A 26,633-nucleotide genomic window follows, 5' to 3' on the forward strand; every position below is an offset into this window, starting at 1 on the left:
TTCCTCTTCTTTTTTTTTAAAGTAGGTCTCAGTGTTAAACACATTTTCTGTACAGTAGCAGTGATTACTGTATCAACTCAGTTCCTGCAGTTCTTCCATTCAGAAGCCGTGGCTAGCATGTACACAGCTGACTTGCCAGCATTTCTTGCCACTTCAGGCAAAGCATCGTACAGGAGAATGGAGGATCTTAGTGCAAGAACATGATGGTGTATCTGATTGATTGTCAGTGTGGGAAAAATTGATATAACATGAGTTCCTGCAGATGTGCTGCCTCCTTAGTCTGTATTTGCTGTTTTCAAAGCACTGTCCTCTCCTAAGTTCCTTGTAGCTAAGTAACATAAAAAAGTGGCACAGCTGGATGTTAAAAGCTTTTTTTTTTTTTTTTTTTTTTCTTATTGTTTCTCACCTTACCTTACTGCCAGGAAAGATGAATTGATCTCCTCTCCTTTGATGTGTACATTGTGATATCCTTGCTTGGGATGTGTGCCTTAGCAGTAGATATATAAATGACATGATGCTGTATTAGTAAATTCTGTATCATGTCATACTGCCTTGGTTTTGGCAGGGATGGAGTTAATTTTTATTCTTAGTAGCTAGAATAGTGCTGTGCTTTGGATCCAGTATGGGATGTGGTATGAGAAGAATGTTGATAATACATGACACATACTTTACATTATGTTGTCCAAAAAGACAACTAGTCTCCAGTTCGTTAGGGAATTTGGTAAAGACCTTAGGCTTCTGATTCAGTAGGAACTGTAAACCTTGATTTCTTCTTTAAAAATTATTTCAGTTTAGAGATCCTTTAAGACACCAGATTGGTCAACATTAATAATATGTCACCAAGCTTTGCTCTTCCCTGATGCTTATGGGTCTTTGCTCTTGTCCTCTTCTGCCCTACCATACATGTTTTCCCACAAGATCGTGGCAGCAGTAGAACAATGACTGCCATACCTTGTATGTGAACAGCCTAGCCAGAAGTCGTCTGTCGTGATACAGATCCAGTAGAGGAGGGAGTTTGAAATGTTACCCTTGCTGCTCTTAAGACTGCAAGCACAGGTGGGATCTCCTTCCTGGGCTGGCAACTGTATTTCTAGAAACTTGCAGTGTGGAAAGAATTGGAGCTATATAAAGAGTATTGAAAGTGCCAGAACATTTTATCAAGCCTTCGATGTAAATAATGTGAGTTTCAGGCCAGTAGTGTCTTAATACCAGCCTGTAACTCTGACAAGCATGTGTTAGAGTTCATTCTTCAGTTTCTCTTTTGAGTGGTAAAATAGTCTCCTTCTTTGAGACCGTATGGAAAGCTAAAGCAGAGATAGCAGACACTGCTGTTAAAACTGTTACAGCTCTTGCAGGAGCCTTCCAGAGTGCTGCCCTGCTCTTCATGTTGACCCTTTGGATATTTTACTAGTGTAAGCTTATGTACTTGGAACAAATCATGCACTGTTCTGTTGCAGTGTGGAACACAGTATAAAAATGTTCCCTGAAAGTAGATCGTATTTTCTACCAGACCGAGGAAAAATGCTTCAGAACTGTACGTGAGACTGTTCCTGACTGTTTAACCAGGTGAATCTGAAATCCCTGAGATTTATCTGATGTGCTCAAGTCTTCTGAAGTTTCAGCATAGCTCTTCATTAACAAACTGGTATTTTTTTTCATGTCATGTAGTTGCTGGTTTGTCTTCTCAGGACTACTATTACTGTATTTCCTTATTCCTCTACAATTTCTGGCACTTAGCCTACAAATCAATATTTTTTTATAGCTACTATTTAGATAGTCACTGGATATTAAATTGTCTGACTCCACTTTAAGTCATTAACCAATAACAGTCCTTGGTGTTTTGGGTGTGTTTTTGTTGTTTAGGTGTTGTTTGTTTTAGGGAAGAATGTTTGCTTATGATACTTATATTTTGTAATATTAGATGTATATTAATGTATTAATCCTTTCAGAAAGAAAAAGGCTACAAAGTTTGAGAAGTGACAGGTTCTTATTTCGACTCAGGTTCTGTCTGTTGCGTATCTTTGTCTTACTATAGTTTAACTACAAAATTAATACTTGGGCTAAAAGCAATTCCAGCAAGATTCCTGCAGCTTTAGCTGTATGTCTGAGACAGGTGTGCATGCCTGTCTCTTACATAGCAGCCACTTTAAGTTCAACATACACTTTGTATTTTCATCAAGCTAACGTTATCTGGTGATATGCCGTTCTGGAAAATTATGCTGAATCCTTCTTTTAATAAGAATTTGTGGTCTGCTATCCACGTAGATGAGATAACACAGAGGACATGGAAAAACAGTCATTGAAGAAATTGTTCTTGAATCACAGTCATGTTTGGGCTGGATTTTTTTTTTTTTTTAAATCACGTTCTTTTCTGCTTTAGCATTCCCTCCATAGGAATGCTGTGGTTCTTGAAATTGGAAGTGACTCCCAGTATACACTCCTTTAAGTGGTTTTGATCTGCTTAATGTTCAGCCCCATGAAGGCACTCCCAGTTGTACCTACACACATTTCTTTGTAAAACTGATCACTGGGGAATGCCATATGTACTTAAAGAGCTCTTCAGAATAATTTATTCCTTCAGAATAAAGCATCAGCCCTTATTTACATTTTTGATCTTGCATTACAGATATTTCTGGTATACTTGGTTCTCCTACATTCAGCACAATTAGGACTACTAATGGAAGCTTTGTAATTGTCCTAGAATTGGTTGCAATCCATTAAATTAAAAAAAAAAAAAAAAAAGTGCAGTAAAGAAAACGGAACATTTTTGAGAATATATTTACTTCTGATTAATTCAGACAACTGCAGCAAGCATTTGGGAAGACTGTGGATGTATTGAAATAGAACAAACATTGCAGCAGTTAAGTTAGTTGTGTGTATATTCAAATCCCATGAAAGCAAAAATGCAGTTCTTCGAATCACAAACATAAATTACATTTGTTCTTGTATTGAGTGAACTGAATACTTGACTAAAAATTGTTTCTAAATTCTGTGGCATGTGTTACAGAAAATGTTAGAATTTATGATGGTAATACACATATTCTCACATGTAATTTTTTTAAATAATGCTTCTGACCTTTTCTCTCAGCTAGGCAAGTGCTTTGCACTAGTGAAACCATTGCAAGTCGTAGTAAATTACTTTGCTAACCTTTTGAAGAAGTTTTAATAAATTTTATTCTTTTATCAGCCAAATTGCCTGCATAATAAAGGGAGTGAACCTCGTGAGTTACATTTGAGTATCTGAAAAAGCACTTAAGAAGCTAAGGAGAGGCTCAGCAGCATATAAAATATTTCCTGTACAAAAGTGTCACAGTGCTCAGTTATTTTAAGATAGCATGTAGTGTTCAGTGCAAGTAGATTTGAGTCTTAAAGTTACAGCATTGAAATGTCTCACGTTTTATATGAAATTAAGAAATAAATTCGTATATAAAGAATATGTAGGTAGATTTGCAAATCATTTAATTTTTTAAAAATGCCATACTAACTTCCATTTTGATTTAAAAGCAGTATTCAGAAAGAATTTCATCATTTTTTAAACTGTGTACAACTCACGTTTGCCTGTTGATGCTATAAGTGTTTGAAAGGATTTCTGTATTCAAGATCAAGCCAGAGTTATCCAGAAACCGACCGCTTTTCTGGTAGGAGTAAGGTGCCTTGTATTGATGAAATTATTTTGTGTTCTTACCTAGGTGATCGTTTCAGGTCAGTGATAGATGATGCTTGGTGGTTTGGAACAATCGAAAGCCAGGAACCTCTTCAGCCTGATTATCCTGATAGCTTATTTCAGTGCTACAATGTCTGGTTAGCAAATTTATCTTCGATCTTTTATTTTAATTAGCTGTTTCATTTGAAGTACTGCTGGAGCAACTCGCTTTCATTAAATTCAGTCATGCAATTCACTGTACCAGTTTATTATAATACTCTGTGGTATAAATAAGGTATGTTGCAAACATTAAATAATTAGATTGTTGAAGCAGTATCAGTAGATAATTTAAATGTGGTTATTTTTAAGCTGGGACAATGGTGATACTGAGAAGATGAGCCCGTGGGACATGGAGCTGATACCAAGTAATGGTATGGTACATTAATAATGCAGTTTACTTTAAAAGTGTATTTGAAGAAGAAGAAAAATATTGTATGGTTTTCCCTAGATAATCCTGTTTCTCTTTGGGGATGGCGGGGAAGGCCCACAAACCGGTTGCATTTGAAGAACATCCTTAAATCAGTTATTAAACTAAAAGTGGATCAGGATAAACAGAGAGAATACACACAGCCATACTTAAACAAACTGAGTGTATGTTGCAAATAGAAATGTTACAAAAATTTAAAATGGATGATGTACAGTTAAAGTTAACTTCTTGTACAGTTAGAGAGGATTAAAGATAAACCCGTGCCCTGTGTCAGCTGTGAGGAAGCTGGCTGCTCTGAGACCTGTCAGCGTGGCTGCAGACATTCAGTGCGTTGAAGACACAACATGTGCCTGGGAGGTAGTTTGGTAATCGTAGGATTTGCTCCCCGTCTGGCCCAGTACGTGTGGCAGGCAGGCATGCTGCAGGGTGGACAGCACAGCGTGGGCATTGGTCACAGACACGAATGTAGTGTTTCTTCTTTCCTCACTTAGGTTTTGTTAGAAAATTTCATAAAAGTCTGGTTAAAAAATGAAGTAGGATCGGCATTTTTTTCCTTGTGTTCTAGGAAACGTTTGATAATACTGTCATTCAAAAGTAACCATAAATAATTCTTAATTCTAAATTGTGAGTATCTTCATTTCAACTTTTCATTTCGGTTCAATCCTTCTTTTAATCGGTACCTCTTAGTCATAAGTAAAATACAGAAGTTAGAGTGATAACATGACTAAAATAATTAATTAAAATAGGCAAATAACCAATCCCGAACATGATTTTTTTTCTGTATCCACAAATACTGACTTTTGTTACACCTTACTTTAAAAAAAAAAAAAAAAAAAAAACAAAAAAAAAACCAAACAAACAAAAAAAAAAAAAAAACAAAACAAAAAAAAACTTAGGAGCACTTTGCATCATACTCTGAAAGTTAGGTTATGAATTGTCAAAGTTGATAGGTCCTCCAGAGTGCTGGGGTGATAGCAGTTCTAATTTGCTTGCTCAGGAGCTCTGATTTACCATTTGACCTCACAAAACTGCAACGGGGTGAAATCACTACCTGGAGAATGTTTTAGCGTCATCATCAAAATCATTACCTTAAACTCCATCTGAAAATCATCGACCATTTATTCCTGAGAGTGTTGGATTAAAAAAAAAAAAAAAAACAAACAAAAAAAAAAAAACAAAACAACCAAGCATAAACTTTTAACTGTGATAAAGTGTCTTGGTTCTGAGAAACTCTACAATTAGATAAATCTTCTTTCATGGAGGACTTGTACACAAGACTACACTGTAAGGATTTAAATTTAGTGTACAGCGATATACAGAAAAGGATACTGGGTGCATCCAGAATATCTTTGAGCAAATCAAGAATTATGCATTTGTTTTGGTTAGTAAAATGATGTTATATGTCTTTGAATTACAGGTATATGTATTACACAAGATAGAAAGATTGATGTTTTATTTAGTTTTCATGTTACATTCTAGCTGTATTTCCCGAAGAACTGGGAACTAGTGTTCCTTTAACCGACGATGAGCGTAGAACACTGCTCTACAAACCTCTGGATGGAGAGTGGGGTTCCAGGACCCGAGACGAGGAGTGTGACAGAATTATTGCAGGGATTAACCAACTCATGACTCTAGGTAAATCCTGAGTAATAGGGGAAACATTTTTGTGTTAGGTTTTTCAGACTGTGCTCACGCGTGCTTCTGAAATTACTAAAATGAGTCCAATAAAATACACTCTTAGTCTCTTGATTAACTGGAACAAAACTTTCTCATTGCACATTTTAGAATTCTTCATACAGTAAGTATGTATATAAAGCCTAAAATTTCTCCTGTTTTCAAAGGTAACTTGCTGTTTGGTAGATAATTTGACATATGCTAGAGATTTGGGTTTTACATGCTGAAAACTAAGTACTTTATTTTTCACTTTAGCTAACTGAATCTCTTGTTGGGGTTAAAACTGCAAACTTTATTAACAGAATACTAACTGTAATATGGGTAGATAGGGGAGAAAAAAAAATGTACTTACTTAGAGAATGGATACCTAGGTGTAGATTTCCTCTGTATTGCCCTTTTCTAATTCTCCCCACGTTGCCTTAATGCTGTGCAAAATGTTGAGGAAAAAGTAATTGATTACCTTACGAATAGCTGCTTGCTATTTGGTTGTAGAGCAATTACTCTTTCCAGGCAGCTTCTGAAAAGTTAATTGTTAAAACGTTTAACACATCACTGCAACGTTTTCATGATCAAGATGGAGGTCCATCAGTAGAATAGAGACTAAATCGTAAGTCTTTAGTATGTTTTGTGATGAGCAAACTGTGTTAAGTCAACAGTCTTAGATTTTGGGGTAACAGTGGTCATAAATATATATGTTGTCACAGATAATCTCTTTTTTTGAACTTGAAGCAAGATAAGACACGTTTCAAAAAAAAAAAAAAAAAACCAGAAAATTCTTAACTCCAGAAATACTTCTGATACCTACATGTCCTACATAGTGGCTTCTTCGGTGACAGGCTTGTGTAAGCAGCTTTCCTTTGCTTCCAAAAGAAAGGAAATATCAGGACAGTGTAGTAATCCAAATTACAGAATTACATTTAAAAAACTTGTGAGGAAATGAAACTTTAGTTGTTTTCACTGTGTTGTCTAAGAATAATGGTTTCACATTCTGCATTTCATTGTATGGCATACTGCTTAGTTTGGGATTTAACTATAGCATCTGCGGTGCGTATCGGTACAAAGTAGCAGTTGCTAGAACATTCATAAGGGTAAGTAAACAGCTTTTAGAAGAAGAGCAGTCTGTTTAGCAACAACATATTTTCTGGTTTTGAGAGAGACTTCAGAGGGGGTTTTTTTTATGTTTTTGTATTACAGTATTTTCACTTAAGGTATAAAATGTTAGAGTGATGTGTCTATGCACTCATGCTTCTTAAGCGCAGGAGGAAAAAAACAAGTTGGCGTAGGTGCACAGAATTAAATTGCCCAGCAGTCTTCTAGCATTGTGGTGGTTGGGTTTTAGACAGCTTCTTTGCAGTTAGGTAGGGACATTGGGTAGATTGTGTTTCTGTTTTGAGTGTGGATTTTCCCCATATCTTAATGAGATTTAAATAGGGATGCAACTTTTATGGTAAGAATTATGCATTGCTTTGTTTGAAGGTGCGAGAGTGGCAACGTAAAACCATATGAAATGAGCCTGTGTTGTAAATAGCAATATGGAATTGCACATCTTCATATATGTATAATTTATACAGTTCAATCTCCTTTTCAAATGTGTATGTTTTGCATGCATTTGCCATGTGTCTGAGGAGCATGGTGCTTCATGCACAACGGAATGGGTAGTCACTGCAGTGAGTCTGCTGACAGCATACACCACAGCAAGAACTTTTGTATGTAGAATAACACAAATTGTTTGGAATATCTAGAGGAGTTACTGTTATTTTTGGGAGAGTGCTGTCCATTTCAAACATGAAGAAATAGCATATGTTGCAGGGGGTGAATATTGAAACTGCTAAGGGACTTTTGTGATATATAACTGATTTTTTTTTTTTTTTTTTTGGTTCTGTCTAGATATTGCTTCTGCATTTGTGGCACCTGTGGATCTTCAAGCTTACCCAATGTATTGCACTGTTGTGGCATATCCCACAGACCTCAGCACCATTAAACAAAGACTGGAAAGCAGATTTTACAGGTTAGACCCAAGTCTCAGTTCCTGCTGTGAAATACTGCCAGCTGTCTTCCTGGTAGTTCTTTGTCTTGTAATATGCAACTAGGAGGTGGGTACAGGTGTGGGCTTTGTGTTTCTCCAGTCTTCTATCCTTGATCTAGGTTTCTGTTTTATAAAACTTAGAAAACTTGATAAAAAAGGATTGAACATGTCTTCTCCAAAATGTATTTTAGAATTAATGGCATTCAGATTCCTATTTATGCAAATGACTTGTTTCAGGTGAGATTCAAATTGCAGGACTGGAGACTAGGTCAGTAAAATGACTTTTGGTCAAAAGAATTAAATTTCCACTTTATAATAAATAAATAAATATAATAAGAGAAACCTTAGAAATATGTCAAGTGTTTTTGTCCTAATGTGCTTTAAAAAAAAAAAAATCTTGCATTATCACTTAAGCTACACAGAAAATAGCTTCTTAAATTACTGGCCTTGAAATACTGAATTGTTGGACAGCAGCAAAAGTTAAGTTTTAACTTCTTGACACTGTTTTGATATTTTCCTAAACTATGATTGCAATTGCTGTATCTTTATTATCTATGTTGTTATTTTTATATATTATCTGTGTAGGACTGTACTCCTTTAAATTCCTTCTGTTTCTTTTGGTTCTTGGGATATTTCTGGTTTGAAAATCGGTGTCCCTGTAATACTTGTTTTGTATAAACACAGGTAGCATTTTGTTTTGGGCCAAATTTCAAAGTTGATTTGTAGTGCTTATGCATGCTAGCTGAAAATTGAATTCTAAATTTAAATCCCTTTTCATTTTCAAAAAAAAACCCTGCATTTTATACATTTTAATGCAGCAATGCACATTTATCATTCCGTGTTTATTCTGTGATATAAGGTAATTCAGCTTTCACTTCTATAATGTACTGCTTTGCAGTCAGATGTGGCGAGGGCTTTTTGCTGGATTTTGTTCCTCTTGTCAAAAGAGTAAGCAAGCTAGTTTTGGTAATCAGCATACCTTCTTCAGTAAATCTGGTTTTATTAGTTTGTAGTATTGCCAAGGCCTGGTTAAGTAATAAGCAACTGCCATGTCTTGTGCTTTCCAGTGAGATTTTTTCTTTACCTTCTGCAGGAGGGATTGTTCAGATCACTTGTGATTTTGGTAGCTTTTCGTGAGGCTCACCTTAAAACATATTTTTTCTCCTGTGAACCAGGAGTCTTGGCAAGCCTGTATGTTGTTGTTTTTTAAACAACAACAAAAAAAAGGATCCTCCCCAGTAGCTAGTGGCATTGGATAGAACGAAATGCTGGATGCATAAACATGATTAAATTGCATCTAAATGCTTATTCTACGCTAAACTTGTTAAATGATCTCCCCGCTTCACTCGACAAAACACTTGTGCAGCATTGCTTTTCATCATGTTTTGCCAGTATGAAAATAGAAAATTGTATATATTTGCAACTTCTATGCTGTCAGAGCTTTTATTTGAAATAGTATGATCTTCTGTGTGTGTGTATCATTTTTATACATTTGGATCTAACTTTTTCAGTTATTTTTGCTTTTGTGCATTGGTTTTCATAACGTGGCTATTCTGTAGTTAGGTCACTAAATCAGAGCTATGTGAGGAAATCTGATCATTGTCAGAAAAAGAAATACTTTTAATAATTGTTTTATTACCATTTTGTTAATTCTCAGCTGTGACTTAAGAGGTGATATAGGGTGCGTTATGTATATCATAAAGGAATAATAAAAACTGAACAGCTGAATTTTCCTGGAGTGTCGGCTGTATATTCTTAAAACCATTTGTGTAAATCACCGCCGGACACAACATGAGACCAGGAAGCCTGAGGAAGCTGCCTTCTGCTGGTCACGCAGGGCAACATATTGAAGTGTGCATGTTTTTTGATTTAATATAAAAATATGCTGAATGGGATAATACACTGGAAGAAGGATATAAGGCTTTTTCTCCTGTTTCATAGACATTGCTATAAATAAAGTCTGTCTTTTTTTTTATTTTCCCCTCCTTCTTTTTCTCTTTCTTTTTTCTCCCTTCCCCTCTTTCCTGCTGTCATATACAGGCGCCTTTCTTCATTAATGTGGGAAGTCCGGTACATAGAACATAACACTCGCACGTTTAATGAACCTGGAAGTCCTATTGTCAAATCTGCCAAATTTGTCACGGATCTTCTGCTACACTTCATCAAGTGAGTTGCTTAGTTAGGTCTGTTGTTATTCCTGTCTCTTACCAAGGTATTGAGCCTTTTCAGATCTGAATTTTAAAGTGAGATAGTTCTGCAGCTTGAATAGGCCTGTTGTCTGCTGTTGGGGAAGAAAGAATAAAGCTTATCTTGACAAAGAATACGTGAGTTTGCAAAACAAGATGAAGTTTTAGAATACATTGATTGGCATAGATTGGCATGGCATTTTATTGCTAAGTGATAAAAATAGGTCTCAGTATCTGCGTGGAGTGATAGATGTATTTATAGGTAAGTTAGGAGTTCTAATTTTGAGTTTGAATACTGCCTATGTTAACATAATTGTGGGCATTTAATTCTAAAGTCTTTACAATTTATAATGTGATTGAAAAGGGTGTTTGATATGCCAAATAAAAATTGGAGGCTTTGTAGTTGACAGAACTAGTAGTTGTCTTTCAAACATTCTTTTTTATTATTGTCTGCAGAAAAAACTCAGAAATGTTTCAGATTTCTCTGTCAGTTGACACATCTGCAGACCCAGAGTTTTTGAGAAGAGCTTGCTGAGTGTGTCCACTGCCTTCATTTGCTTGTACATAGTGAATGCTGATGTTCCCACTTGGTAGAAATGGCAAGATACTTGTCATTATTTTTGTTAAACTGATCATTTTTAGTGATTTATTTTCTCGGTGTTAAACTGAATCTTGTTCTTCTTTATTTTGTGTGTTAAACACATTAGAATTGCATTACGTATTTGGAAATCTAGGACTTGGACTCCATACATAAATCTTCAATATCTTCAGTGCCTGTGATTTCTGATACTGGCTGGAGAGTGAAAAATACTTAACTGCTTTAGATGTTAAAAATTTTAGAGAAGTACACCTTTAGCAGCAGATATATGTCTAAAGGGCTTCTCTATTACCAATTTTTTTCTTTTAAGATCTTTGTCCTAAGTGGTTCTTTCTAATTAAGCAGCTCAGGGTTTTTTGGAATGTGTGTTTTTAATTGGCTTAGCTAAATTGATGCAACATGTGGATATTCTTATATAGCTTGATTATTAATATACTCGTTTAAGAGAACTAGCAGTGCATATAAAGCCCAGACTTTTACTTTTTTTAGGGTTCTAACTATAGGGTAGAAGGCCTAGATCATGGAGGGTAAATCCTGTGGTTCTAATGAGTGAAATACCTAGATGCATCTGAGAACCTAAGGCTTAGTCTCGAAGTCACCAAAGTCCTTTAAAAAGCAGAAAATGGGAGGGTGCACTTGATTTTTTTTTTTCACCTTCTCCCCGAGCTGTTCTAGTGATAGTCAGAGTAGCCTGTGTTATGGATTACAATTCAGTGTAGAACTGCTGAGTGTTTACTCATTTTTTTTGTGGTGGTCTGTGTTGCTACATAGAACACCTTTAGTCTTTCTTTTGTGTAGGCATTTGCTCTGTTATACAAGAATTGGAAACAGGTGTTTGTTTTGCTGATTTGATTATGCAAGTTTATACAATAAGAGTGTTAGTCCTTACACAAATAAACGTTACATTTCACATGTCTTACACTGTGGGTGCTAATGTATTAAATTGTGCTTTTGGACACTAGATCCACTGTACTGTTTCTTACAAAGCTAGATGGGACCCAAAGCCCTTTATGTGCTATCATATTAGATTTTACTAAAGCTGATAAATTCATGGTAAAGGATTATGATTTTTAATTTTAAAACATTGACACTGTTGAGTGGTCTATATTTACAGAGTGCAGATAATATTTTACACCTTTTTGAACAGAAGATTAGCATTTCTTATTACTGTAGTCTTCTTACTATTCACATAGTACTAAGCACTTTATTGTTTTATTTAAGAATGGCTTCATAAACATTTTCCTTATCCTAGGCAAAATACAGTTGATTCCGTAGGTGGAGATGGAAAATAAATGTTAGTGTGTATTTCTTTTCACACAGAGACCAGAGTTGCTATGACATAATTCCATTATACAATGCCATGAAGAAGAAAGTGTTGTCTGACTCTGATGAGGTAAGTGGTTGTGTCTTAGACATTGGCATTGATAGAGTATAGAAACGGGACCACTGTTTTTCTCCTACTCAATACAAAAGTGCCATTTTCAGTCCCTGTAAGGGAGTGGGGTGTACTTTTCTGTAAATTTAATGTTTCTTTTTGTCATCTGGGAAACTGGGTGAAATTCAGCTTCCTCTCCTCCCTTAATGCAGAGAGCCCTAACGGTTTACTGGAGAATTTAGATGCTGCTTAGACTTGTGAGAGGTTCTCAAAACTGACAGTCAGATGAAATGCTTCTCAGAGGGACAGGGATAGAACTGTAAGGAGTCAAATTATAAGTGAAGTATAAACGAGCTCACCTACTCATATATGCTTATATTTTTTTAACCTTTTTATGCGACTCATTATCTTGCTCAAAGGAAGAAGAGAAAGATACAAATGTGCCTGGAACTTCCACTAGAAAAAGAAAGGTAAATTTATTATTTTTTTATATGATTTGTAGTGTTATAGATACTAGAAATGCATTTGTAAACAAAGAAATGTAAAACTGAAAATGTTTTTATTACTGTGTAATGTGAGCTTTCAGAAAGTTTTTAACTTAGTGATGTGATGTTCTACTGAGCTGTTCAATGTAAAAGCATTTCTGTTTGTGCTGCTGCATGCTACGTATTCATTAATTAGAACTTGTATCCTGCAGGGTACCTTTTCCATTACATTTTGTGAAAACATGAAGTTTATTTAATATATACCAGACAATAATGTCATTTCAGGATCATCAGCCAAAGCGGCGGCTGCGTAATAGAGCTCAGTCATATGACATTCAGTCATGGAAGAAGCAATGCCAGGAGCTGCTGAATCTCATTTTTCAGTGCGAAGACTCAGAACCGTTTCGACAACCAGTGGATCTCCTCGAATATCCGGTGAGTATTTTAGAACAGGAAGGCTGGTTATAATCTAGTTGTTCGGTTTTGGGGCGGTTTTGGACTGTGACCATTTTTCCAACTCCTTTAATTGAAACTTCAGGCAGCTCTATTGACAGAAATTTTTTTCATTGCTTGGTTGTCATAATGTTATGATAACAGTGTTTATTGTCTTTTTAAAGTAATTTCAAAAGAAATTGTACTTTCCTGCTCTCTTAAATGCTGTAGTTGCAAAATGTTTTATATTCAGGGATGCCTGTAAGTAAACTACAGCTTTTGCAATTAAGATGCGTCTTTCTGAGTGAAAAATGGTCATGTATGAAGTGCATATGTTTGGTCATTGCATATGACAAATGTTGTCATGGATCGTGGGTTTTTTTCATTTCAGAAGTGTAAAAAATAAAGCTGCTTTTCATACCACAGACATCTGGGCTTGATGCAGAAAAAGTACTTACTGACAAACTGTAGAGAACCATTAACTGTAGTAACAATGACTTTCCCTAATTTCTCTTTTCTGCCTGAGTGATTACAATGGAATTCCAATAGCCATAAGCAGCCATTTGTTAACTACAGAATATTTTAACACAAAAGTCTTGTTGCCTTGGACCTCATTTAGACTTTTAGACAAGTTTTACTTTAAGTAACAACGCAAAGGTTTTGCATGCTTTCCTTCTAGGTTATCTTAAGATTTTCTTAAAAAAAAAATCACTCTAAGGTGGTGAACTTGGGGGGAAGTAATCATTCGGTTAGAGGAAAGAAATGCTTCTCTTTTGGAAGTCACTAATAGGTCTGTCTTGACACTTCTGCAGCCACTGGACACCATAATTTTTGAAGTAATGTTAACTCTATGCCGTGGTAAACTACAAGTGGCCCTTTGTGTTTGAGATCCACAAATGAGCTGATAGAGAGTGCCTTACTAGGCTTGGGCATGAAACACTCTGCTGCCTGGTGTTCCAAACCTGTTTATCATTCAGAAGCACTCACACAGGTTCTATTTGCTGTGGTGGATTAAGTTAACTTTTTGGTTGATTTTGGTATTTAAGCTTTTTGTCAAATGGATAGTTCTGTACTTTTTCCATAGCCTAGGAAAACAGTTCTGTCATTGGCTTGAGCAGGGAGTCCTGTGGAGTTTTCATTATTTTAATATCACTTTCCTACATTGTCAGGTCTCCATTTGGGAAGCTGCTCAGGTTTCAGCAGGGATGTGCTAAGCCTCTGACCAGGTTCAGATATTCAAATTGAATATTTTAAAGCTAATATGTTAAAACAGTATTAGGCTTGGTGTCGAGTTTGAGCTGTTAAGCCACCCAGAAAGTTTGTAGTCACACTTTCATACCACGATTGTCTTCATGACAGGGTATCTGTAGTACAACCCTTAGGACACCAGATTTTGAGCTCTGTATTTCAGTAAATCTGTTTACAAAATTAATAAACCTTGTATCAGTTAGCTGCTAACCTCAATCCTGTCTGTGAGGAGTTGAAAGGAACAAAATGTCTTTAGGAGTCTTCCATACCTATTTAAAGAGGAATTTGGTTTAAACAGGTTTATCAAATGCATCCTAATGAAAATGATACATTAAGACTTGGGAAAAAAAAGTGTAATACATTGCTTTGCTATTTCCTAACAGGATTATAGAGATATCATTGACACTCCTATGGATTTTGCTACTGTTAGAGAAACACTGGAAGCTGGCAACTATGAGTCACCGATGGAGTTATGTAAAGATGTGAGACTTATTTTCAGCAATTCCAAGGCCTATACACCAAGTAAAAGATCAAGGGTAAGACTTCATTTTCTTTTTTTTTGTTGTTTGAAAGAATACTAATATCTGAAAAATACAGGACAGAAAAAGAGAGACCATGTAATTGATTACTTTAAAAGCAAGTTTAATTATTTCTGATCTTCAAACATGAATATTTCTGAGAAAGTAATACAGCTCTGTATTTTAAAGGAAAGGAATGTATGCTGTTTGAATGCCTAAAGTTCTGATGCTCTGCAGGTGTGTTTCAAAAGTAAATATTTGAAAGTAGATCTAAAAGGAGAGAACTGCACTGAAGGAAAGATCTGTAGAAACGTGGTTGTGGGTAAAATAGTGGAATTTAACTGACACTTTGGGGAAGAAACTAGATTTTCAAAACACACACAGAGTGTGTCCCGAACTCCTCCACTTTGGAGGTTGCCCCAAACTGTAACAGCCAGGGATAGAGAGTAGAGGATAGTGAAATTCTATGATGTTCACCAGCATGCAGTGAGATGGTAATGAAGCACCTGGGATTTCTGGGAATGTTTGCATAAAGCGTGAGCCCACAGAGCCATTCTTACTGAGCTGATACTGAAATGCCCTGCCAGTGGTAGAGTCAGTAGTACTTGCTTTCAGATTGACTTGTAGGTGCAATATCTGTTAGCAGTGAAAGCTTTAAACCTCCTCAAACCAAGGACATGTGTGGTTTCACAGACTCTTCTGACATTCTTGTATTTTTTCACATTTCTTCCAAACAGACTGGTAAAGTAGTAAACTTGTAGTTCTTCTTTATTTTACGTAGAAGTAGAAGTGAAAGGTTCTGATGTCAAGATTTTTAGTATTCCAGAACCTATGTACTTTCAGTGCATGTAATACACAGTTTTTGAATGGTGATATTTTGACTCTGACTTGTCACTCAGTGGTATTTTAAACATCTTTACATCACGGATGCTTACTTGAAGAGTAAACCTAAATCCGTCAGCTTTTTTTTTTCCTTGGCACATCAGACATACGTTTTTATATAGCTTTTTACACAGTTTCTTAAGAAATTTCTTTGGACATCCTCTCCAGTAACACGTGCAGAATCTGTCACACTTACTGTTTAGTCTGGCACTCAGATAGTTCATCTGGTGAGTCATTAGGTAGGCAACTGTTTAATATTGTCTTTATGTTTCATATTCTGAAAAGGTGCTCTGTCCCCTCTTAAAGTATCTAGACAGTTCACTTCTGTGTTTTTTGTTTCCAGAATTAATAGCAACTGTGCTCAAATAATTGATTGTCAACTAAACTGAGTTAGATTGGGTTTATCTGTAAATCATCTAAGGCTAGAGGGGAAAAAAAAAAAATTGTGCACCTACATAACTCTTAAGACATTTATTGTACCTGCTGCAACCGACTCACTGGTAGTATCAATTCGTCCGTAAGAGGAATAGACTTATGTTCAAATACAGGTTACGAGGATGCAGCTTCATACAGAAGGAAATTAGATTTTTTGACCCCAGGTATGATATAGTAAAATTCTTTTAAGGATCTCTCTTTGTGGTTTCTGCTGAAGCTAGAAAGGGATGCATTCTGGAAAGGCAGTTGAAAAGGTGGGTTTTCTAATTTTTCCTTTTTGTGTGATCTTCAGTTGTAATAGACTTTTCAAAACCATGAAAGTAGTCAAAGAAAACCTACGTGGATTAGTGTAAATTTATTGAGACAGACTAAATTTCCTTAAAACATTTGCATATTAATCAGTTTAATTTTCTGGCTATTGTTCAATGCTAAGTAAAATGATGCTTTGGAAAAGTATAAAACTTGCTTGTTTGCTGGCTTTTCTTTTTTAGATCTACAGCATGAGTTTGCGCCTTTCTGCTTTCTTTGAAGAACACATAAGTTCTATTTTATCAGATTATAAATCTGCCCTGCGCTTTCATAAAAGAAACACGATAAAGAAACGAAGGAAAAAAAGAAGCAGAAGCAGCTCAGTTTCCAGTAGTGTTGCATCCAGGTACATTAATTCCTTTACAGTACTCATTAAATGCTCCGCAAGTTTGAGGTGCCTAAATAGGCGAAGTTACAGTGGTTTTTTTCTTAATACTTCCTTTACCATTCCCTGTGTTTCAGAATGATAGCTTTGACATGCTCTGTCCCTATGATGTGAAAGAGTTTTAAAGTTTACCTAGAGCTATCCTAGTGTAAGTGCTTAAAATTCAAGTAACAGCTAAACATGTACAGTAAAATAGCATTGCTGGGATAGCGACGGCATCACGTTTTGTCAAATAACTACAGCATTTATTGTAAAGATTCACTTTTCAGAGACTCACAACTACATGAATATCCACAATAAATGTCATGTTTTTAACATACCTCATACCGAGGTGATTGTTTTACTCCCATGATCTCAGACACTAGCATTTCACTTTAATTCCTGTAAAATAAAAATGGCCATCCAGGATACAAATTGTTACTCCTTTTTCAGCCCTGAAAGGAAGAGAAGATTAGTAAAACCTCAGCTGAAGGCGGAAACTTCTGCCACCTCTTCATCTTCTGCACCTGCACGGTCAGTAGCGCTGAGACATGCTCCACCTCAGATGAATGGAAAAGCGGCTGAAACCTCTTCCCTTGTGCGGACGAGAAGCAATAGGGGGACAACAGATGTGGCTGTTACAGAGCAACCATCTACTTCTTCAGGAGCAAAGCCTTTAACAATAAAGCCTTTAATTACAAAGCCTAATACCACTACAGGGTCAGGAAAGTCAGGCAAGTTGTTTCCTTAGATTGTGTTTAAGCTGTGAATACTTTTAAACATAAAACTTGCTTTTTGGAAATCTAATGTATTTGTCTCAGTTAAGACTGGTTCTGTTTTCAAGCTGCTGGGCCTTCGAGGTTCTTCAGAGTAAAACAGAACAAGTTAAGCTGTGTTTTATCCAGGGAGCTTTGTCACTTCTAGATCACTAACTTAAATTGTAGTAGAACATGACTTCCTTTTTAGACCAGGTAAGATTGAACGTGATATAAACTATTTAACTTGAATAATACTTTTTTAATTTTGTCCTTCTAGTACTGGAGAATTCAACCAAACATTCCAAGAACCAGAATATTGTATCAATCCCTAGTCAAGCTGATTACAGTCATAACACTAGGAATAACTCCACAAGAGAAAACCCCGAGAAAGAGAAGCAAATCAAGCGCAAAGTAAAATCTTCCACTGTTAATCAACAAGGTATGGAGTTTTGTTGGAACTTCCCCCCTCGGTTACTGATACAGTGGCTGTAGTGTTGTGCTTCAGTTGTGATAATTTGAGGGTGGGGAAATCAGTACGCATTATGATTTAGCAGAATAGAGAAGTCTAATGGAACAACTCAGCCACAGTTAGTTTCTTTCTTGAGAAATTAGCACAGTTTTGACTACTCTTAACACCATTTCTGTGGTGCAATAATTTTGTTGTCTAGCCAATTTTGATAGGTTAACATACCTGTACCTTCGTTTAAATTATTACAAATGTCATGTTACTGTTTCTCAGGTTCCAAAGCAGACTTCTACAGGGTCACACTTTAAATCTTGTGGGTTTTACCTAATAAAACTTACGTGAGTTCAGTTTGGGTCAGTAACTCACCACTGAGCGTAATATGACACTCTCCACAGCCATGAGCATAAAGATTAGAGCATCCCAGCAGCAACTTAATTCTTTCATTTTTTGCCACAGCAAAACAGAACTATGTCGTGTTTTCTGCTCCTGTTGAGTATATTTGTATGGATTGACCTGACCTAGTTTCACGTAATCTTCTGACTGAACTTGCTCAGTCTTTTGATCTCTGCATACCTTAAAACTCAAAGCTTCCATGGAGACCGAAATAAGATCTCCTAGTCATAAAAGCTTTCCTATTTATGAAGGAGCTTTGAACTGTTACAAAGCTGCTGTGCAGCAGCTAGATCCACTAAGCATCTTTTCTCTGAAGACCGAGAAACAGTGGTCTGCAAATTGGACTCCACCTAATTAATCTGGTTTCTTCTTGTAGTCCTCCTCTCCCTGAGGATTATCTGTTCTTTCTTACTCTTCCGTGCCTCTGAAAAACCTGCCTGTGGTCTGATAAATTAGATCATCTGTCCATTCCTTGCAACCTTTCTCACAAAGGCCTTGGCTGTTACCACGTTGCATGGCTAAACATGCACCCATTGTACAGTGGGATGTTTGGTCATGTTTGGAGGTATCTGAATGTTGTTGATGGGATCCTGTGTCTCCTGCCCGTCCGCTCCTGTAACAGTTGGAGGCCTGTGCTTTTAGTGAAAGATGGGGAACATTGGAACACAGCAGGGGCTGAGCATGGATGTTCCATCAAAGGACTAGATCAATGATCATGCTGGCTATGAGCCTGTTCCTGGTCATGTTTTAGGCAAGTGCTGCTGTATCAGAACACCTCCGTAAGAGGTGACGTGCCCCACTGAGGAAGTTGAGTACCACTCACCTAAAAAAAACGCTCATACTCCATAAAAGTCACCAAGCAAATACCTTCTGCTGTGTGTCTGTTAATGTGAGAAATATGTGCAAATGGCATACTTCTTTGTTAGTCTCCCACATTTCTATCCTTTTTATTACTTACTGTTGAAATAACCCTGGTCTAATGAACTGGCTATAAAGGATGCTAACTCAGGCTGAAAGATTTTTTAATTTCTCCAGAGGTGACCTGCTGTGAAGCATTCCAAATCCTTGCAGCAGTGCTTTTTGAGCAGCTTATTGCTGTTGCAGATTACAGATAGGAGCTGTTGTCCACTGGTGTTGTATCAGAAAAGATACTCGAGCTGTTCCATTTTTTGGTTTTCTTCCTTTTTTTTTTCCTGTTTCTTTTTTTCCTTTTTTTTTTTTTTTTTTTTTTTTCCCCCCCCTCCTTCAAGCTACCTTGAGCTAAACCCAACTAGAAGTTAGTCCTCATTGCATACTGGCATGCAACTTTGAGCTCTACTTTGGGTTTCTTAAATTTTGACAGATTGACAATTACTGTGAATCCATTCAGGTATTTTAGTAAGAGTTTTATTAGGGTAGTGTGAAAATGAATGTAGATACAAATCTCTTACATGATGACTCTCATTTCTTTACAGCAGATTGCAAGAATAATGCTTTGGCATCGGGAAACATTCAGGTAAATGGACATGGAGGACAGCCTTCAAAACCTCCAGTTAAAAGGGGTCCCGGACGGAAACCGAAGGTGGAGACTAATAACAGTAGCTGTGAAGTGGTGCACAAGAAAAGAGGCAGAAAACCAAAAAAGCTACAAATTGTTGAACAGCAAAAGGTTGCAGAGCAGAATACAATCCAGACCACAAGGGATATACCAGAAGAAGCCTCTGCTTCTACTGCATGCAATTCTCTTTCTGAAAACAATATGAAGGAAGACTTGTTACAAAAGAAAGGCCGTGGGGGTAGAAAGCCAAAAAGGAAGATAAAGACCCATCAGCCAGGCTCGGACCTCTTAGTTCCTGCGAATGTTAAAATGCAAACGAGAAGCAGGAGGAAAAAGATAGATGAGCCTATGGAGGAGGGGTCTGAAGAGCTTAAAGATTCTGAACCTCACATGAGAACTAGAAACCAGGGTAGGAGGACAGCCTTTTACAATGAAGATGACTCTGAGGAAGAGCAAAGGCAGCTATTGTTTGAAGACACCTCCTTAACTTTTGGAACATCTAGCAGAGGCAGAGTCCGAAAGTTGACTGAAAAAGCAAAAGCTAATTTAATTGGTTGGTAATTTTTACCAAGGGTTTTACTTCAGAATGCTATGAAGCAGGTACAGTTAAGGAACAGCAGAACAGACTTCTGCTTCCCTGCTGCTATTATGGGTTAGAAGAATATGTTCTGATTTGGGGAGAAAAATTTAGCAAAAAATAAACTGAAAGAACATTCTTTGAAAGAAATATATATTTTAAACTTTTGCTATTTATTGCCCTTCAAATAGGTTATGCATTTCAACAGTCATTTTGTTCACAGTTGAGAATAATTGAAGCAATTTCCGACTGATGTACAGAGTTGAGAACTACTCTGCTCAAGTAGCGCGTAGTATGTCTACACAATTAAAAAAAAAGGTGATAGAGCTTCTAATGCCACAAACTGAAACCAGAAGTCTTATTTTTGACCAAGCAAGGTACACTTTGGTTGTAAAGTCATGTTGCCTAGGAAGGCAGATTTTTGGCAAAAAGTGGCAGTAAATTCACTTACATTTTTATTAAATACAAAAATACCAAACTTTGCTAATCTGAAAATGCTTAATTTCAGTTGTGATGGAATGTTCAACTGCAAAAGAAGCCTAGCACAGGCTGTTGGTTTATCCAAGTTCTGCCAAACATAGCAAAAATGTAATCACAAATATATATATATATATCCACATTGGAAAAAGTTTGACTAATGTCTAATTTTTCAGACCTTGATTCTTGTATCAATCACTAAATCTCTGTTTATTGTGCCAAAGACTGAGAATCAGTGCAGTGGAAAGCCTTTTTTTCTTTTTGAGTGTCAGTACAGCATACCATTTGCAGTGATAAAAGCTGTGTATTGTTTTAAATAGTAAGCTGTTAACATTGTTCTGAAATGTATCCTTTTTGGTACTTCTGGTAGAAAATAATGCACTGGTGGGGTCCTTTGACAGAGATGTTTTAGACAAACTGTATAATTGGTTAAAGGATTCAAGGAAATTACAGGACAGGTATGGAATTATGATGTTTACTTTCTGATCCAGATTGATTGTTGTTTCTACAACTTTAGACATGCTTAAGAGGCTGAAATGACCTACAAAGAAGAGTGTATGTGTATATATTAATATATACATAAACACATACATATAAAATATTACCCAGGTATAAATTTTTTTCAGGATTTTTTAGATAGCACTAGAATTGAAAATAAATTTTAAAATGTCATACTTTATAGTTTAATTTTAAGGGGAAGATTGGTTATTTTCAATTATTAAGGTTAAAAGGCCAAATCACTTTTTATGCAATCATGTTTTATACAGTGGTCTCATTGCACATTGTGTTTTTCTGCACTTTTTATGGTATATCACGCTGACATAAGTCAATATACACCCTAAAGAAAAATTCCATTTAATGATTGTGCCTTGTATTCTATTATTTCTTGCATCCTTAGTAAAATTAAGTTGTCTATTGTAAATGATAACTATATGACTTAGGGGAATGTATTGTTATATGTACTGCTCTGAAAAAGAAAAGCAGTTATTTATTTGTTTATGGTACATTTAGTTATTTTATACCTTACAAACAAACTTTAATACCATTTTCTATCACTCTAAAAAAGTATTGTCCAGTTTTAAGGAAGAAAATACAGAAGTAGTCATATTTTCTGAGATCTGGTATGGTACAAAAATGTAACCAAAATTTTCTGGTTATACATTATTTTGGAAGGTTGGGTAGTGTGGAAGCTTTTTTTTTTGTGTGACCCTAACTTAGTTACAAAAATAAACCTGAAATGAAACCTCAATTCTGTACACCCTTACTTAATAATTTTTTTTTTTTTTTTTTTTACTAACATTATCTGCAACATCTGGAAGGGAGGGCATACAGAATTAAGACCTTAAATTTGCACAGATTCTATCTACATATTTGAGGCCTGATTCTTCACTCTTTATTTTCTGTTACCAAAAAAAAAGTGTAAATGTTTGAGCAAAGAATATTGGTGTCTGGCACCAGGAGGAATCGACATATGCTACTGTGGTTAGAAAATCAGTATCCACCGTACCTAGTTTTATGTAGTTCATTACGCATTTTGCTACAAAAATGACTAAAATATTTTCCAAGTCTTCTTTGAATTGTTGCGGATATGAATTTGGGGAGCAGGGATTAGTTTGCATTTAATTTGTTGGTATATTTATTTTTGCTAACAAGTATTTCTTTCATCATTCAATTAAAATGGAATCACTAAACATTTGGTAAGATAACAAGCTATGGTTGTACAGTTGCAATACAGCTTCACAATTCAAAGCTAATTGATTCTACTCGTTAATTTGTCAGATCTCACCGATGAAGGCAATCATTTGAAAATGTGTAATTTCCTGATGTTATCTGCATTGTAATATATGAAATAGATTATATCTAAAATTCAACCTCTGTATTTACTCCATTTGTAATAATGTTTTATATGGCATGTTTATGTATATATTTATATATCAAAAATACCTTGTATGTAAGTTTCAGAGACTGAAATAATATGCGTTCCCTTAACAGTAGGTAGAAGACTGTACTAAATTTTACAAGAATAGAAGGCCTTACGTGCAGAACATGGGTACTGCTTCCCACCCAGTAATATCGGTGACTTCAGCCAGTAAATTTTTAATTCATATTAGACACATTAATGTTTTTCCTTTTAAAATAAATTGTGGATAATTTGAATCTAATTTTTTATAGAAGTGACACTAAAGTTATTAGAAATTAATACCAGATTTATTTTAAAGTTATATTTTTATAATTTAATTTCACTAGGTTGCAGACTTCATTTATGAGACTTTAGTCACCATCAGACTGCATTTTGGTCAGGGAAAAATGTATTATTTGAGGTGGTTGTGACATACTGTATGATTACAGAAAAAGAGCTTTTGATTACAAAGTCTTAAGTTTTTTTAATGTGAGCAATAAACTATTGGTCAGTGTTCTGAAATAATTTAAGAACTATAGTTATATGCATGTTTTATAATGCCATCTCAAGTACCTAACAACCGATTCAGAAAATGAGAGTATCAAAATCTCATGGGCTTGTTTCACATTTGCATTGTAAATAACATAGGTTCGTAGTCATTTACATGCAAACAGTCTTACAGACCTGGCAGCAATTAACACAGTTTCGTTCATCAAATTCATTTATATTTGACATGGATATGAGGATACTGTTCTGGTATTTTACTCTATACTGGAAAACATTAAAATTGGTATTTATTGCTGAGTGGTACCTTAATAACAGTGTGTTCTCTAACTACCGATGAGAAAAATAACTTCTGTTTCTGTGATACCAGTGTGCTCTAAATGTTTAACAGAAATCACTGTACCTGTGCCTAGATACTTAACAACTTTTTAGCCATTTTGTTTCTGTTGTGTGTTCTCTGGGAACTGAACTTAAATTTTACCACTATAATGTTCATTATTGTCAATAGTGAGCTAGAGCTCTTTGTCACTCGGCAATGACCAGTGGTACAACTTGACAGAAAAATGTCTTCCTCAAGTGATTAGACTGCTGTGATATAGATTTACATATGTTTATTTGTACAGTGTCCAGTTTGTACATGTGATCAGTTTGTTGATAGACTTGTAAGATTGAGTTGGTTGAGTTAAATATTACTATGGCTTAATATTTGTAAAACTATTAATTGATAAAGGACCCTGATGCAGCACGTAAAATATATTAATAGCTATAAAAAAAAAATAAATTGTAGTGTAGAGATTACTTATTCACTGTATTGCTGTACAAATATTTTTCAAGTACCAATTCTGATTCTGTGCCAGAGGCTTTTGTCTTACCAAAAAAAGGCTACGTACAAAACAAAAAATAGTCTGTCCATTCAGTAACTTCAAGCTTGTTACAATTGTTACACCACGTCATTAAATCTTTTGCTCACATTTGTTGGATCAAGGACTACAAGTAAATGCTTTAGCGTGTAATTTGAATTTAGGCACATGTTAAATGGTTGACTGGTTCTATAAAAGCAGTAGGCTTAACTGGATGGGACCCTTTCACCCTGAACTTACATAGTGGATTGGAGGTTAGAGGATTTTAAGCTCACTTTTCATTAACATTTGCATTTAATTTAAAGCATGCAAATCTTGCTGAGATAATTTTAACATATTGCTGGTCAATCAAGATACACCCATACCACAATAATTACATTGTGTTCTGAGTCCTTTCCTTACTCTAAAGTAGTATATTTTGTCCGCAGTAGTTTTTCAAAAGGGGTTTTTTGCCTTTTTTTTTTTTTTTTGAGAGTTGAGTGTTTAACAAAAATTTAGACACAACTCTGAAACAGTGCTGTGATACGGACAGCAGAGTGCTTTAAAACCTCACCTAGAAACAGCAAAAGCTCCTTTTCTGTTTACTACCTAATGAAGACAAATTAACTGTGTAAAATTACTATATAATATATTTTCTTTTATCCCTGAAGTTCTTGTAACAGATTGGTTTCCAAGGGGACCTAGATATTCAGCTGATAAAAGAGCTGTTAGTTTTCTGCTGTAAATTATTGTATATACACGCTTGTTCATATGCAGAGGAAAGTGTATTAAACTTCATAAAATTGGCCAAGGCTTGACAATATGTTTCCAGTAACAAATCTGGTATTGACAGCTTACGTTTTGAATCGGGGGATACAGCTGGTACACTTTCTACGATGTCTGGGGGAAATAACAGGTAGATTTTAAGCTAGAGCTAACTTCCAGGCGCTCTTGCATTTGTGCTAATTTTAATGTGGGAATTCGCCATGTCACTTTTACAGTGTGTTAGAGGAGGAAACACGCCGGGAAAGCTAGATTAAGCGACATCTTAAATTGCAGAAAAAGGTGGTTAGCTCCCTCTCCCCCCCCCCCCCCCCCCCCCAGTTTTTAACAGCCTCAAGGCACAAGAGAGAAAAACCTTATATGCTGCAATAAAATAAGATGAATAAATTTAGCTTTTAGGAGGTAGGTAGTGAGACAATTAGTCATTTGGATCCTTTTTAATGCAGATAAATACATCAGGAAATTCACTTCAAATACTACAAACGATACATTTGAGGGAGGGAAGGTGGTACTATACTATGAATTTGTACCCTGAAAGAACAAAGAATGAGGTCATACACATTAGGAATAAGAAGAAATACAAGTACCTATCATGTACACATGCCTGTGTATTTTGTGCTTACAACTGCGTGTGTTGGTTTGCTAACGCATTGAGACCATAGAGAAGTTACATTTTTGGACCATACTAAAACTGTGGAAGCGTGGCGGACAACTGGATAATGATCTTGCGTGAATTAAATTCTGTCATAATGTTTAAATATGTATAGAATGCAGCTCAACTTCAAGGAAATGACCTAGAAAGGTTAATTTTGAAACTGACACATTTTCAGATTTAAAATTATGCTTATTTTGTACAGAATTATGTAAAACACAAATCTGTTGTATGTAATGAGTAACAGTTTTGAAAACTATAATTCTTCAGCTTTATCAAGGTTTTTTTTTCCTTCCAGAAATCTGGATTATCATGTTATAACCTGAGGTATCTCACCAGGATAACAGTGCCCTTTCTTTTTGTACATATGGATTGGAAATTTCTTTACTGTTATGTGGACACTTTCTATGTTAGTTTTGATGCATAATACTTTGAATCCTTTTATACAAACTAGAATGTATGTGTAAGAATTACTGTCACTGCAATGTAGTAACTACAAACTTATTTTTAAATAAATAGAAAACATGTTTTTCTAAGCTGTGCAACAGTGTTTGTTTCTATTTAGTGATTTACTGTGTTACGGGACAATTGCTTATGTGTTCTTCAACACAGTCTAAAATCAGCTCGTTTTGATTCCTCAGGGTGGAATATGGTATAGCAGCATATGGTATAGCGTATTATGTGGGAACAGACAACATTGCAACCAAAGCACGCTCTGATGGAGATGAAAATTCCTATTTTGTAGGAGTTTTCCCTAAACCCCACAGTTCTGGAGGCAATACAAAGGCACTAGTGCCTGGCACGGGAGGCGCCATCTCGTCAGTCCTCTTAGCTCGCTTTCGCACGTGCAGCAGGGTACCCCTCATCCTCCGAGAAGCCACCCTGGCCAGGCGACAGCTGTTTGTACCAGAGCTGTGTCCAATCCATGTGGAAATCTCTGCTTCCCAACAGCTCTAGAAGAAGCTGAAAACACCTAAGCAGAGAGAAGCCCCCCACCTCCCCGCGTGTAGGGTACTGGTCTCCAGTCTAGTTGCCCTGACTGGGTGATGCACGGAAGAGTCGATGAAGGACATGGTTTGTGGGTT

General features: G+C 36.0%; 1 protein-coding gene across 3 annotated transcripts in view; it reads left to right on the forward strand.

The window, feature by feature from the left end:
* LOC104367456 (pleckstrin homology domain interacting protein) overlaps window positions 1-26,084 on the forward strand; it is a 120,408-nt gene extending 94,324 nt beyond the window's left edge. Inside the window, exons 28-40 of one of the 3 annotated variants that reach the window (XM_042802882.1) lie at window positions 3,690-3,801; window positions 4,013-4,074; window positions 5,610-5,765; window positions 7,692-7,812; window positions 9,871-9,996; window positions 11,935-12,007; window positions 12,409-12,459; window positions 12,742-12,909; window positions 14,538-14,690; window positions 16,481-16,644; window positions 17,116-17,396; window positions 17,698-17,859; window positions 19,734-26,084. In XM_042802882.1, the coding sequence (XP_042658816.1) occupies window positions 3,690-3,801; window positions 4,013-4,074; window positions 5,610-5,765; window positions 7,692-7,812; window positions 9,871-9,996; window positions 11,935-12,007; window positions 12,409-12,459; window positions 12,742-12,909; window positions 14,538-14,690; window positions 16,481-16,644; window positions 17,116-17,396; window positions 17,698-17,859; window positions 19,734-20,377 (2,273 nt within the window). In that variant the 3' untranslated portion in view covers window positions 20,378-26,084. The remainder of the gene's footprint in view (window positions 1-3,689; window positions 3,802-4,012; window positions 4,075-5,609; window positions 5,766-7,691; window positions 7,813-9,870; window positions 9,997-11,934; window positions 12,008-12,408; window positions 12,460-12,741; window positions 12,910-14,537; window positions 14,691-16,480; window positions 16,645-17,115; window positions 17,397-17,697; window positions 17,860-19,733) is intronic. The other 2 variants (XM_042802883.1, XM_042802884.1) reach the window with 2 other exon arrangements.
* The last annotated feature ends 549 nt before the right edge of the window (window positions 26,085-26,633 follow it).

This window comes from Tyto alba, unplaced genomic scaffold (genome assembly GCF_018691265.1).
Source record: "Tyto alba isolate M040663 unplaced genomic scaffold, T.alba_DEE_v4.0 Super-Scaffold_40, whole genome shotgun sequence".
In the NCBI taxonomy this organism is placed as follows: domain Eukaryota; kingdom Metazoa; phylum Chordata; class Aves; order Strigiformes; family Tytonidae; genus Tyto; species Tyto alba.